The 14,897-nt window shown below is 44.4% G+C and overlaps 1 protein-coding gene and 1 long non-coding RNA gene across 21 annotated transcripts in view; one reads left to right on the forward strand and one right to left on the reverse strand.

Annotated features, from left to right (window-relative positions):
* Window positions 1-12,214, reverse strand: part of LOC145523829 (uncharacterized) — a 48,117-nt gene extending 35,903 nt beyond the window's left edge. Inside the window, exon 1 of the long non-coding RNA XR_014066912.1 lies at window positions 9,772-12,214. This is a non-coding gene — a long non-coding RNA (uncharacterized LOC145523829). The remainder of the gene's footprint in view (window positions 1-9,771) is intronic.
* The window catches only part of SCRN1 (secernin 1), a 71,345-nt gene that overhangs the window by 37,973 nt on the left and 18,475 nt on the right, over window positions 1-14,897 (forward strand). For 9 of the 20 annotated variants that reach the window (XM_081534857.1, XM_081534863.1, XM_081534862.1 and 6 more), the window contains 3 exons: window positions 4,221-4,402; window positions 11,193-11,395; window positions 13,105-13,299. In XM_081534857.1, the coding sequence (XP_081390983.1) occupies window positions 4,221-4,402; window positions 11,193-11,395; window positions 13,105-13,299 (580 nt within the window). The other 11 variants (XM_081534879.1, XM_081534871.1, XM_081534878.1 and 8 more) reach the window with 9 other exon arrangements.

Here is a 14,897-nt window from a genome sequence, read left to right on the forward strand (position 1 = left end):
GTACAGGTCTTTCAAACCTCAGTGATTAGCATTAGGCAGTGCTGACAGTTCTTTTTTAAGTTTGCATTTAATATTTTTGGCAATGCCCTGCGACCTGTGGGATCTTAGTTCCCTGACCAGGGATTAAACCTGCGTCCCCTGTGTTGAAATTGCTGAGTCATAATCACTGCACTGCCAGGGAAGTCTCAGAGCTGACATTTAGGAGTATGCCTCACCCCTCACCCCCACCCCCACCCCTCCTCGGGCTTGTTGTGTAGTCTTGGCACCTGGAAGTCACATTAGCTGACAGATTTGTTTTACTGAAGACTGGGTGGGCGTGGCCATGGGGCAGCAAGACAAATCGCTCCTCTTTTTGTGCAGGCTCCTTGAACAGCTTAATCACCAGAGCTGAGGCCAGAACTATGCCCCTAAAGACTGATCTTTTGAGTGGTGAAGATTTTCTTTTTCCTTTTTTCCTAACAGAATTCTGGCTGGAAATTTTCACTTTAGACCTAAGTTGTTTTTTTCTTTTTCATGCTGAAAGATTTCAGGTGCTTTTGGATTTTTCCCCTCAGAGAAACCTTCTCTGCTACTTCAAATCCCACTTCTTCTCTGCCTTGTTAATAACGTGGCAGTTGTGTTGGTGAATCTTATTTAAGAAAATGACTGCCTGCAGAGTTCATGTTCTAGATGGCTGACTGAAGTTTAACTCATTACATCATGTGTAAATGTTCCTTATTTGTGACATTTGCTCCCAAACTGGGATTTTTAAGTAACTAATCTCTGTGAAACAAATGTTTCTTCCTCCCAGACCTGGGTGTGATTAGTTAGGTTTCAAACCCAGTGGACTATGCCTGAATTGCAGCCACAGAGGGGCCCTTGTTAAGCCAGACTTCGGTGGTCCATGACAAAGATGCCCTGAGGGTGTGTGTTATAGGCTCGCTTGGGCTTCCCTGGTGGCACAGGGTTCCATCCCTGAGTTGGAAAGATCTCCTGGAGGAGGAAATGGCAACCCACTCCAGTATTCTTGCCTGGAGAATCCCATGGACAGAGGAGCCTGGTGGGCTATAGTCTGTGGGGTCACAAAGAGTTGGTTGTGACTGAGCAACTGAGCATAGACACACAGGCTGGGGTGCTCACACACCAGCTCCCCCTCTCCTGCCCTGTGTCCTGTGCAGGGATCTGGGGATCAGCTTTCAGCCTGGTGCTTGAAAGGGGCTGATTTAGCTTCTATGTCTAGTTGGGGATCTCCTTGCTTCCTCACGATTCCAGTTTTGGCATGAAAAGTGTCAGGTTGGCTGTGTGTATTTTGAACTCCCACGAAGACCATATGGTCTTTTGGATTCAGTGTTCAGCACTTTTATCAGTCAGTACTTATTATGCTTTTGCAGTCCTGTGACTCAGTGCCATCACAGCTCCCCTAAGTGGCAGAGTGGAGGACCTCCCTGAACCGGGAACACATTTTTGACATCCCTACCTTTTTCTTCTCATTTTCTTTCCTCTGTCTGGAATACCTCGATGTCTGGCTCAGTTTGCAAGGTCAACTCAAATGTCACCCGCTTGATAAAACCTCTGCCCACTTGGATGTGTTTCCTTGCCTTTGAACCTCGACTGTGCTCCCTCTGACCTTTGTTACCGATTCATTCATTCATTTATTGATGCCTGCTATGTACCAGATTTGGGATTGAGCTGTCTCTCACTTCTGTATCTCTCATGGAGCTTACATTCTAGCCTGGGGAAATAGCATACATAAACAGCACATGCAGTATATAAGTCAATTATATAGTATTTTGGAAGGGTTAAAATGAAATGGAATGGGAAAAGGAAAAAGATTAGCAGGATCAGGTTGATCACAAGTGCAAAGGCTTCCCTCATAGCTCAGCTGGTCAAGAATCCGCCTACAATGCAGGAGACCCCAGTTCAATTCCTGGATCAGGAAGATCCCCTGGAGAAGGTATAGGCTTCCCACTTCAGTATTCTTGGGCTTCCCTTGTGGCTCAGCTGGTAAAGAATCTACCTGCAATGTGGGAGACCTGGATTCAATCCCTGGGTTAGGAAGATCCCCTGGAGAAGGGAAAGGCCACCCACTCCGGTATTTTAGCCTGGAGAATTCCACCCACTCAAGTATTCTAGCCTGGAGAATTCCATGGACAGTATAGTCCCTGAGGTCACAAAGAATTGGACATGACTGGGGACTTTTACTTTTCACAAGGTGGGAGGAGGGGGAGATGCAGTGCCTATTAAGCAGACACGCCTTAAGTTGGACGGTGGCCATGGTCATTTGTGTGTGTGCCTTCTCCTTTGCCAACTGAAGGGACAGAGACTGGGCCCCTCACTGACTTACCTGCCAGCAGCACTTAGCACAAGTTGCCTTGTGTGTGGTTGGTGCTCTGTAGATAATTGATGAAATGGGAGTGAAGGTGTAAACATGAATTTGAGGGCAAATAAATAAGCTCATTTCCTATTATTGCTTTTTTCCTGTCCTTAAAAAAAATTTATGATGAATCTGTGCTTAGGAAGTTGAGATTCCTTCCCTATTTAGTCAGTCTTTTCAAGACAGAATTTGTCACTCGACCTCAGTGGGTACAGGGGTTTTGGAAAGTGTTGATCAATGTTTGGACTGCTTTTTGCATGAAATAATACAATTCTAACATATGTACCTCAATTCCATGTAGAACAGCACAGAGGACCATAGTTTGTTTAGTGCTTTGGCCAGTTTTTTGTTGTCAAAGGATCATTTTTTTAAAAAATAAATAACCATAGGGAACTGAATAGGGGAAAACATTTCAAGAGTATATTTTATTTATCAGTTTGCCATGAAAAACTCAAGGATCTCTTGACAACCTCTGAGTTTAATTAGCTTTCAGTTTACAAATAGTTATAAAGTGAAATAACATTATCCCAGAGCAGAGCAATACCTAATGTGGATTGTGAAGAAACAGATGTCACGTGACCAGTGAGTGTGCATTTCACCTCTTACCTGGGGTTTAGAGATTATGGAAAATCAATGCAGAATAGCTTTCTGGGCTGCATTTAGAAATATAACTGGGTGTTGAATCAAAAAAAGAGATCTAAGGCTGCAGTTGATCCAGTGCTTTCTGATGCCCAATTTAAAATGTAAATGGATGCTGTGGCTGATACAGTTCTTCCCTGACAGCTAAAAAGCCCTGTATAATTTAAAGCCCTGAGTTCTGCAGCCTCCCCAGGAAGAGGGTGTCATAGATACTAGAATATCAGTGTCAGGAGGCCCCTGCAGCCAACCTAGTTTAGTGCTTTTCCTACTGCTCCTAGGGGCCCAGTGTGGGGAGGGGAAGGCTCTGAGTGCTTTCCAGGCTGCTGTGTCTTTACTTGGAAAAGAATGAGCTAATCTAGATCAAGCTATTTCTTTCCAAGTATTTTTAGCCTCAGAATCCTTCCTCCATGCAAACTTTTACCCAAAAGCATAAAGACAATAGAACTGGTCAAAGTGTACTGAGGTGAATGAAAGAACAGGCATGGGACTGGAGGAGGTAAGAGACAGCTCTAAGTGGCATGTACCACAGTTGTAAAAGGAGTTCAAAAAACGCCTTTCTGGGACTGTGTCCTCATGGGCTTAGTGTGGGGATCAAATGGGGCAGACTGGGAAGCATAGTGTTAGTGAAATGTGAAGTATCACTATGTTTTTCTCTTTTGTACCACTAGAGCAATTATGTAGGTTGTCAAGCTATGTTCTAAGGAGCTGGGAGGGACCTCTGTTCTGCAGACAAAACATCTTCCTTTTTATCTGCTTTCTATGTTAGGCATCTAAGTAGAATTTCCTTTACAGATAGAGCTCTATAACTTTTACCGAGTTTGAAAACCACTAATCTAGAAGGAGTTTTGCAAATAAATAGGTATGCTTGCTTGAAATGCTGGTGGCCATCTATGCCTTTTGAAATGACCAGATACAGAATATTCAGGGCAGAGACCAGCTCAATACCTGGTACATGAAAATAGACTGCCACTATAGATGTCTTCATTATGCACAGATTGGCTTGAACTAAAGAGACTGAAAACTGAGTGAGTGGCAAGACTGAAACTCACTGGAAACCTTTGAGCTGTTTTGAGATGTGCGGTGTCTTTTAAGTCTGGGTGTTCCCAAGGCCTTTTATTTCTCAGCTCTGTTTGTAATGGATGTGGTGATTTAATATAAGTACCAAGGTGAAAACTAAGTGGTACCTGACAGATAATGGCCCTTTCTTTCTTATGTCTTCATTTTTTAGTGCACTTACATTTCAATCAACCAAGTTCCCAGGACCCATGCCATTGTGATAAGCAGACCTGCCTGGCTTTGGGGGGCAGAAATGGGAGCCAATGAACATGGAGTGTGCATAGCCAATGAAGCCATCAATGCTAGAGAACCAGCTACCGAGACAGAAGCCTTACTGGGGATGGATCTGGTCAGGTACTGCATGGTGACTCTTAGAGACAACTGCTCAAAACAGTTTGGGGTGGGGATGGGCTTTCTCTCTCTCAAACCTCATATTTTGCTATGCAGTCCTTCCAAAGAAGACTTACGCCTTTTGATGTAAATTTGGAGGTGGTGGAAAAAAGAGTAGATTACAATGGAATATTATTCAGAAATAAAAAAAAATCAAATGCTGATACCTGCTATGCTTGAAAACATTATAGTAAGTGAAAGAAGCCAGACACAAAAGGTCACATATTACATGATTCTAGTTACATGAAATACCCAGAATAGGAAAATTCACAGAAGCAGAAAGTGGTCTCCTGGGGTTGGAGTGGGGGATAGAGAGGGATTCCTAATGGGTACAGGGCTTCTTCTTGGGGTGTTTGAAATGTTTTAAACTTAGATTATGGTGATAGTTGCACAGCTTTATGAAGATACTAAAGATCATTCAGTGACACTTTTAAATGGGTCAATTTTATGGTCTTTGAAATATATCTAATAATATATAAAAGTAAAAAAATATATATATTTATCACACATAAAATATAAAGGAAGAAAGAACAGAAACTGCTTCCCTCCTTTCCCCTCTTTGTCCTCTTTTCTCCCTTTCTCTCCCCTCCCAGCCACAGTGTAACGCATTCACGTTTAATGCGTTAGTAAAGCGCAGAGGCGGACATGTAAGCTTGGCAAGATGGAGGTCTCCATTGGCTTGTTCACTAATGTGTCACAAGCACTAGGGCTGTGTCCCTGGTGTGCAGCGGCTGATGAGTGGCCAAGTTTGGAAAGAATGACTACAGTAGAAGGCGGCAGGAGTGAAACGACATTCTGAAATAGTTTCTTTTTTTCCTGAAATAGTAAAATGCGATGGACTCATGGCATAGTTGAAGGGGGATTGGGCTGGGAGCTGGAGGTCTTGGTTTTCAGTGTGAAAACACCATTAGTGTTGATACTCATCATTTGTTCAATGTGACTCCTGAATCGGATGACCTCCAGAGCTTCCCAAAGGGGACATCCTACAAAAAGGAATAGAGGTTTTTACATTTTATAGATTTTGCAGGGAGAAATTGCACATCTACATAGAGACGTATGTGGCCCACAGCCGCTTTCACCTGGTGGACAGATCTGTTTGTGACACCTTTTTGATGCCATGTTGCCATTATGCCTTCCTCACCCTTCCCTACTATTCCTAATCAACTCAGAAGGAGCAGGTCCCCTGAGCTGGAGAAAAGGAGGAAAAAGCCTCATACTTATAATGAATCTTGATCAACAGAGTGAAATGGAGAGAATAACAAATTTTCAGCTTATGTTTTGACAGCTGTCACAGTAGTTTTACCTCCATGTTTAAGAGAAGTCCTGAAAATGAAGACTTAGCAATGGAAAGTAATGCCCCTTTTATGCCTCATTTACATCCTTGTGTTTTGAATTATCATTGTCTTCATGGAGGGGATTAATAGAACTGGCAAATATCACCGTTTAAACAGTTGATTTCTAAGGGATGACAGAAGAGAATGGTTTTTTTCTTTCTTCAGTGCTTCTGATGTGTCTTTTCAAGTTCATCAACCTATAAGACAACCAGAGTTACTGAATATGTGCTTTGTGTTAGACTCTGTGGGCACATAAAGAAGCTCAGACACTTCAAAGAGATCTTAGTCTGTTTGCAGGGAGAAGACAGAAAATTGAGCAATGCAAGATTTTAGACCAATTTAAGATGACAGGAGGAGAAATGTGTCTCAAGGCAATTGGAGATTTTTAGCCACATAAATGGTGCAGAATCCCAGGCTCTCAGCAAACACTGCTGGATGTTCAGAGATGATAAAGGGCTGCATCTGTTTAGGAATGCTTCAAGGAAATGCATTTCACCTGGGTCTACAAGGCCCAGGGATGTAGACAGAGAAGATATATTTAGCACGTAATTGAGGTTGTGATAGTTACCAAAGTCTGGGACAGTAACACATGTTGGGAGTAGATGACAGGGTAAGTTTAATTGTAGTCATTTAGTTCCCATTCCTTTCCTGGCCACCCATGACCAGCTATTACAATACAAATACAGGTGTGTGAAGAGGGCCCTGCCGTGGCGTCTGCACCTTGAGTGGCTCTTAATGAGTTCAGGGTCGCAGCTTGACACCAGCTATGATCAGTTCAGCCACACACAGTCAGATACTGAGGAGCCATTCCATACCAGCTGAATCCTAAAAGTGACCCCTGAGCCAGAAGGCCTCCTAGATCAACGTCTAAGAGCCTCCCAGTTGATAGGTGCTGTAGCTCCACATGTTTTCAGAGGGACTTAGGGGCAGGAGTGCGTGCATGCTCAGTCATGTCCGACTCTTTACGACCCCAGGGACCCCACCAGGCTCCTCTGCCCAGATTTTCCAGACAAGAATAATGGAGTGGGTTGCCATTTCCTCCTCTAGGGGAGCTTCCTGACAAAAACTGTAAAACAGGTACAAAGTTTATTATTAGAGACACAGCACAAGGTATGGGAGAGCACCCAAAGAACCAGTTTATTTAAGTCAGAAGCAGGGCAGAAATAGACACCGGAGAGGAGTGCAGTAAAAAGGTGATTTGAGTCTCTTATATAAGACAGTTCTTCCTGGTGTTTTTGGTGAGTGTGAGGACTCACTGGTGATTTGAAAGGGGGTTCAGCCAGTGTTGGTTTTGCTCTTCTTAGGTGGCGCAGTGTAAAGAATCCGCCTGCCAATGCAGGAGACACAGGTTCCACCTCTGGGTCGGGAGGATCCTCTGGAGTAGGAAATGACAACCCACCCCATTATTGCCTGGAGAATCTCCTGGATAGAGGAGCCTGGCGGGCTACAGTCCTTGGGGTTGCAAAGAGTTGGATACTGCTGAGCAGCTGAGCGCACACACTAACCAATGTCTGTAGGAGGAAAGAACCCGTGGAATAAGAGTTACTATTTCCCGAACACTATTGTGTAATGTGTTTTGCAGAGAATATTTCATTTGACTCTCACCACAATCTGGTGAAGTAGGTGTGGCTACTTCTGTTTGGCAGACAGGAAACTGAGGCTTAGGGAGCTTAAGGGACTTGCCTGAGGCTTCCACAGAGCCTGGTGTAGGGTGCCTGCCCCCTCAGGGAGGCTGCCTCTGTACTAGAGTACAGGTTACTTCTCTCCAGGAGCCAGGAAGCTCTGGATACCAGGAGATGGAGGCCAGTCAAAAGGTTTCACACACCTTTCTTCTAAATCGGTGCAGCCGTTAACATCCACTTTTCCCCCTCCTGCTTTCATCTCTCTGGCTGGAAGCTGGGAATCTTTTGATAACCAAAAAACAGTGAACCAAGAGAGGCCTTGCAGACCCCTTGATTTGTGGGGAATAAGAAAGGTTATTTGCATCTGCATCCGTATAGGCTCATTCCTAAAAAGGGAAGGGGACTGACTTATTTTTATGACTTTCTCTAGGGCAGTGATTGTATGTTTACAGGAAATCTAATTATAGCTTGCATGTGTGTGCTCAGTCCTTTGCAACCCCATGGACTGTCGCCCGCCAAGCTTCTCTCTCTGTGGAATTTCCCAGGTAAGGATACTGGAGCGGGTTGCCATTTCCTATTCCAGGGGATCTTCCTGACCCAGGGGTGGAACCCGCATCTCTTGAGTCTCCTGAGTTGCCAGGTGGCTTCTTCACCATTGTGCCATCTGGGAAGCCCCATATTTCACCTTAATTGGGATACAATGGCACAGGGATTTTCCTAATCAGTGGAAGCATAGGGATCAAAAAGACAAGCGAGCAGTGTTCCTAAACATGGGAGCTTGTAGCAGGGTAGTGTGGAGGGTGCTCATCTTCCTTGGTAAGCTGTGTTAACCTTTCCAGAAAGGGCACAGTGAGCTCGACATACCGGTGAGAAAGTCATTGGCCCCAAATAGGCATTTACTCCAGAATTTTCCATAAAAAATAAGGATCTGGATTTGGGAGCATCTAACTCCAAGACCCAGAATAACCTGACCAGGTGCACATTTCTGAAGGATTTGAGTTATGCTGAAGGTAAATGTCAGAGCGAGACTCTAACAGTTGATTGATAGCTAACTGTTGGTGCAGTTAATTTCATTCCTTTTCCTGCTCCAGTCAAGCCTGTGAATGAGGTATAGCAGCCAAAGTGAAAGTAGGCGTGGAGACCAGAAAGTCCCTGTCCTCATTTGGCATCACATGAATGTGCCTCATCTAGGAGGGGAAATGTTGGGAAAGGCTTTAAAATAGGCCTCTTGACGCCGGTGACTTGTGGACCTGGATCCCTGCAGCCTGGTGCATCTGTACCTCTGGATCTCAGGTGGAGAGGATGTGACCCTCTGTCACCCACAGCTTTGGCAGTGGTCCTATTCTCAGCCCATGGCAGGGAGACCACCTGGGAATGGTCAGGTGGGACGAACGGGGATCTTTTTCCCATGGTCCTGGCACGAGGGGTTTAATCAGAATCATGTCTGTGGAAGAGTGTGGAGGCCCTCCTGCAGACACTGAGGCCCTCCTTCAGACACTGCAGAAGCCACCAAAGTCAGTGTGGGATGCAAATGGGCAGAGCAGTAGGAGAGTAAGTTAGAAACTGCAAAAGAGGGACTTCCTGGCGGTAGAGTGGTTAGGACTTGGCCTTCCAGTGCAGGGGCCAGGGTTCCACCCCTGGTTAGGGAGCTATGATCCCACATGCCTTGGGGCCAAAACAACAAAACAAAAAGCAAAAGCAATACTGTAACAAATTCAACAAGGACTTTGAAAATAGTCCACTTCAAATAAAAATTTCTTTTTTTAAATCTTTAAAAGAAAAACTGCGAAAGAGAAGTCACAGCTGCCAAAGGTGACCTTGTTGTCCCTGACTGGGTATTCACAGGCTCCTCCCAGTGCTTGTTTGCACGGTAAGTGGGGCCCTGCAGAGGCCCTGGGTGCATTCTGTCTAGAATGGCTAGGAGCCACCAGGGACCTGAGGAAAGCAGGAAGGGGCCCTCCTCTGTGGCCAGCTCTTGGCTGTGAGAGGTACTTGCAGCCCACTTGTTTGCTCTGGACCTTCGAGATGAGGTGAGTGCTTATCTCCTCTACTCCTTTTTTGGAGAAGATGGCACGGACCAACAGAAGAGTCCACTACTTCCATCTTCTAATGAATTTTTTCTTATATGACTCCCTGAAGGCTTCAACTTCTTAAAGCATTGCCTTGTCATCAAGGCTTCCTAAATAAGCTTAAATTGAGAAATGCCAAATGAGTTGATAAATAATTATCTCTGAAAATAAGCCTGTTGCAAAGATAAATCCAGATCATGGAGTCCCATTATCTCTTCATCTCCCTGGCAGCACAGTGCAATGTCCCTTCAGGAAGAATCAAAGTGGGTGAATTTTAATAGTAATTGCATCTCAAGTTGAAAACTCACCCAGAACTGGCTTCTGCTGCCATCTTAGTGGGGCTCCATTACCTCTGTTCTGAGACTCCACGCTTCTGTCACCAACATTACAATTTGAATGAAGAGATGAATAAATAGAAATTTACCGAGCACCCATTACGTGCCATTCTCTTTCAGATCAGCCTGAGAGGGAAACAGTACTGTTTTTCACTTTACAGACAAGACAATCAAGGTTTGAAAAGGTTACTCCTGGTGGATAACACAAGCAGAATTAGAAATGAGGTCCCTTTATCTCTGAGTTGTTTGTTTTTCTGCCACAGTCTGCTGTGTCTGAAAAGATACTGATCACCTACTTCATCCAGAGTGCCAGCGCCATGTATTTTCAGGTTCATTATCTCATAAAACCCATCCTCCTAGTACTCAGTGACGTAGGTGCTTATTTTACTAGTGACATAAAACTGAAGTTCAAATATATGATATAACTTGCTCAAGTTACACGGCTTCCCAGGTGGCATTAGTGGTAAAGAACCCGCCTGCTAATGCAGGAGACATAAGAGATGTGGGTTCCATCCCTGTAGCGGGAAGATCCCTGGAGGAGGGAATGGCACCCCACTCCAGTATTCTTGCCTGGAGAATCCCATGGACAGAGGAGCCTGGGGGGCTACAGTCCATAGGGTCGCACAGAGTCAGACATGACTGAAGCAACTTAGCATGCAAGCATGCAGGCTCAAGTTACGTAGAGGGCGGTCTCTGTGGCCTCTTTAAGGAGTCTCTTCATTGGAAGGGCTGGGAGGAGATGGCTGTTTCACTTTGGAAGAAGTTTGTCCTTTAGAATGACTAAAGCTGTAAGTCACACCAGTGGAGGTGGGCTGTTAGGTAGGAGGAGAAGTATGTAGAAAAAGGACTGGTCTTGTCCTAACCAGCCGCCCATTCCTAAGGAGATGGTGGGTGAATTATATTCACAGAGGACAGTGGCTGGCTATGGAACACTTCTATTACTAACCCGAATACCTGGTGTAGAATCATAGAGGCCAGGGCTGGACTGGGCAGAGGTTTCCTTTTGCCCAGAGGCAGGAGGGAGAACAAGCCACAGAGAGATTGTCTTGTTAAGGTCTTCTGCTAAGCTGGCCAGCTTCAGGGGAGTCAGAGTTAGAAAAGAGAAAAAGAGAAGTGGCCAAGCTTCCTTTCAAGAGAGAGAAGCCACTGGGCTCCTGACTGTGTGGAAAGGGCATGACCAAAGACGTAAAACGCCCCCATGATTTTTAATGGAATGTGTGATGTGTATTGTGAGTTCAAATGCTGTTTATCTGTTTGTGTATCAGCCTGAGTATTTAACATAGGTATACATGTCGGCATTCTTCATAACTCAGCTTGGTCCCAACCTTTGATGCCTGGCTAATAATGAGGTGGTGTGAAATGACAGAGGTGTGCTTCTGGTCTTCTTACTTCAGGCTTGGTTTAGAGAGAGGGGCAACAGCTAAAGAAGCCTTAGATGTCATCGTTGCCTTGTTGGAAGAACATGGACAGGGTGGGAATTATTATGAAGATGCAAACTCCTGCCACAGCTTCCAAAGTGCGTATCTGATCGTGGACCGTGAGGAGGCCTGGGTGCTGGAGACTGTAGGGAAGTACTGGGCTGCGGAGAAAATCACAGGTGAGTGAGGGTGGCTGGTGGGGAGTTTCAAGGACAGGAAGAGCTAAGGCCATGGTGCCTGGACTTACAGACCCTCTCAGTGCTACATTTGCAGTCTCTAATGTGCTCCTCATTTCTGGGCTTCTCCTTCTGAGAGGATTGAGGTTGAGGGGGGTTTCCTTAGCCTGGAGGGAGGGATGTCAATGCTGAGGAAGCACACTCAGGACCTTTCACATTGACTATTTGCCTGGGGGCAGGACCCAATTCTTAGGTACAGAAACAAAGTCCCAGAGATGTTTCTCAAACTCATGCACACCCGTGTGCACACACATGCACCCAGATACACACATATTTGCACGTACATTCCATTATTTTAAAACAATTCATTATCAGGAATTCCCTGGTGGTCCAGTGGTTAGGACTCCATTCTGTCATTGCCAGGTACCTGGGTTCAATCCCAAGTTAGGTTACTAAGATCCTATAAGCCACACAGTGTGGCCTAAATAAATAACTCATTATCAGGGCCACTGTGTTTTTCTAAATGTTGGGGCCTGAAAAAAATCTGAATGAAGAAGTACCATATTTTTTTAATTTTTTAAAAAAATGTATGTATAGATTTGAGCAGAGGCTGGTAGCTCATTTCAGTTCAGTCGCTCAGTCGTGTCTGACTCATTGCGACCCTATGAACCACAGCACTCCAGGCCTCCCTGTCCATCACCAGCTCCTGGAGTTTACCCAAACTCATGTCCATTGAGTCGGTGATGCCATCCAACCATCTCATCCTCTGCCCTCCCCTTCTCCTCCTGCCCTCAATCTTTCCCAGCATCAGGGTCTTTTCCAGTGAGTCAACTCTTCGCATCAGGTGGCCAAAGTATGGGAGTTTCAGCTTCAACATCAGTCCTTCCAGTGAACACCCAGGACTGATCTCCTTTAGGATGGACTGGTTGGATCTCCTTGCAGTCCAAGGGACTCTCAAGAGTCTTCTCCAACACCACAGTTCAAAAGCATCAATTCTTCAGCGCTCAGCTTTCTTTATAGTCCAACTCTCACATCCATACATGACTACTGGAAAAACCATAGCCTTGACTAGACAGACCTTTGTTGACAAAGTAATGTCTCTGCTTTTAAATATGCTATCTAGGTTGGTCATATCCTTCCTTCCAAGGAGTAAGCGTCCTTTAATTTCATGGCTGCAATCATCATCTGCAGTGATTTTGGAGCCCCCCAAAATAAAGTCAGCTGCTATTTCCACTGTTTCCCTATCTAATTGCCATTAAGTGATGGGACAAGATGCTATGATCTTAGTTTTCTGAATGTTGAGCTTTAAGTCAACTTTTTCACTCTCCTCTTTCACCTTCATCAAGTAGGCGAGACTAACCTGGCAAGGAGGAATGTCTGGAGCTGTGACATTCGTGAGTCTTGTTAGCAGCACAGAGCCTCTTTTAAAGAACCTTTCACTTTTCTCGTGGGTAGTAAATGCCAGGGGTTTAGTTTGTCAGATCAAGTGACTCACTCATTGAAAACATGATAAAATGTGTCAGGGCTGCTCAAACTTTCTAGGAGATCTTAAAAGAAGTCCAAGGATCTTATGTTTTTCTCTTCAGAAATAGAATTGATTCCTCCATATAGTTAGAGTCAAGTTGCAGGGGAGAGATGCCTTGTAATGTCCATTTCTTGATAAAGTCTTTGTAAGTCTATTTCTAAATAACTAGACTTAGTACTCTTTACAGAGGGAATCAAGTGCGTTTGCAATCAGCTTTCGCTCACGACTAAAATTGATGCAGAGCATCCAGAACTCAGGAGTTATGCTCAGAGTCAAGGTTGGTGGATGGGAGAGGACGAGTTCAATTTTTCTGAAGTTTTTTCTCCAGCTGATGACCATCTAACCTGCTGTTCAGGCAAAGACAGCTTAGAAAAGCAAGAAGGTGAGTTGGGGTGTTCCTTAAAGTTCTCCCTCTCATACCCTTTGTCTTGCAGCTATTTCAGAGAACTTGTTTGAACTTAGGAGAATGAGCAAAGAGGAAAAGTGGAGAACAGACCTTGTCCTGTATATGGAAACTGACTTGTGCTAAAGTCCTGGCTGTGCAGTCATATGACCACGACTTACATTTAGTTTTACATGATGCTTTTTTATCCATGGACGTTTCCTGCTCCCATTGCTCCTTTAAATGCTGATGTCACTATGCTTGTCTTTGTAACACTTAGTGCAGCCTTACTTATACCTCAGCATTTGTACATTTGACTTATCTTCTCCGTATATTTTCCTGTTTCATTAGCCTGCTGAGTCTTGATATCGGGGTGCTATTTTTATTCACCTTAGGATCCCCTTGTGATGCCTGTTATGGCCCTTTGTTTCATGAACGGTTGTTGAGTCAAATTGTTGAATTCCTTTCCTGAGCCCTCTATTTTCCACCCGATATTGACTTAGCCAGAATCCATTTTTAGGTAAATGTGGTGACTGGTAGCTTGTTCCTTTTGTGCCTGAGTGGAAAACCCTTCCCCATAAACCATAATGGCCACATTTTATATTTGCTGGTGAGACATGTGTTTTGTAAGTCAAGCCTTTGGTGATTTAGAATAGGAGTTGGTAAATTATGACCTGTTGGTGGATGTTTTGTAAATAAAATTTCACTGGAACACAGCCACACCTGTTTATTTTCCTGTTGTTTATGACTGCTTCCATGCTATGTGGCAGAGTTGAACAGTTGCAACAAGTCTAGCAGAGATCATAGGGCCCCTGTCTTTGTGTGTACGTGTGTGTGCTCAGTTGTGTCCAGCTCTTTGCGACCCCATGGACTGTAGCCTGCCAGGCTCTGGGTCCGTGGGATTCTCTAGGCAAGAATACTGGAGTGGGTTACCGTTTCGTCTTCTAGGGGATTTTCCTGGCCAAGGGATCGAACACGTGTCTCATGAGTCTCCTGCATTGGCAGGCAGAGTCTTTACCACTGAGCCATCTGGGAAACCCTATAGGGCCCATAAGGCTCAACTATTTCCTGCCTGGTTCTTAAAGAAAAAGTTGGCTGACTCTTAATCTAGAAGAACACTTTAGGACTTTCGCTATAGAACTTTATTGATATATTCTGGGTAGAAAGGTAAGAAAGTATCTATTTAAAAATGAGAATCTTATAAAAAAATACAGTTTTTAATTTGAAAAAATCTAACTTGGTAAAAGTATAATATATAATACCAGTTGTAAAGTAGTCCTGCCAAAAATATCAAACATAGACCTGATGCAGCTTCTGGATATAGCTTCTAAATTCAGAGGGTGGAGGAGAATGTTAATAACACCATCTGCAAAGTGCAACTTACAAAGTCCAGAGTGTGGGAGACTCAGGAGAAATGGCCCAGCAAATAAAATGCAAGGGGGGGAAATGAGAGGCAGTGATTAAAAGAGTTTTAAGAAAAAGACATTATCAACCTGTCAGATCCTGATTTAAATCAATAGATTCATTTACAAGACAGGGAGGAAGTTTGAACCCTGGATAGTTGAAGAACTTGGGGACTTGTCGTTAATATTTTTAGG

Source organism: Giraffa tippelskirchi, chromosome 10, assembly GCF_054371585.1.
Source record: "Giraffa tippelskirchi isolate mGirTip1 chromosome 10, T2T-mGirTip1v1.2.pri, whole genome shotgun sequence".
Taxonomy (NCBI): Eukaryota; Metazoa; Chordata; class Mammalia; order Artiodactyla; family Giraffidae; genus Giraffa; species Giraffa tippelskirchi.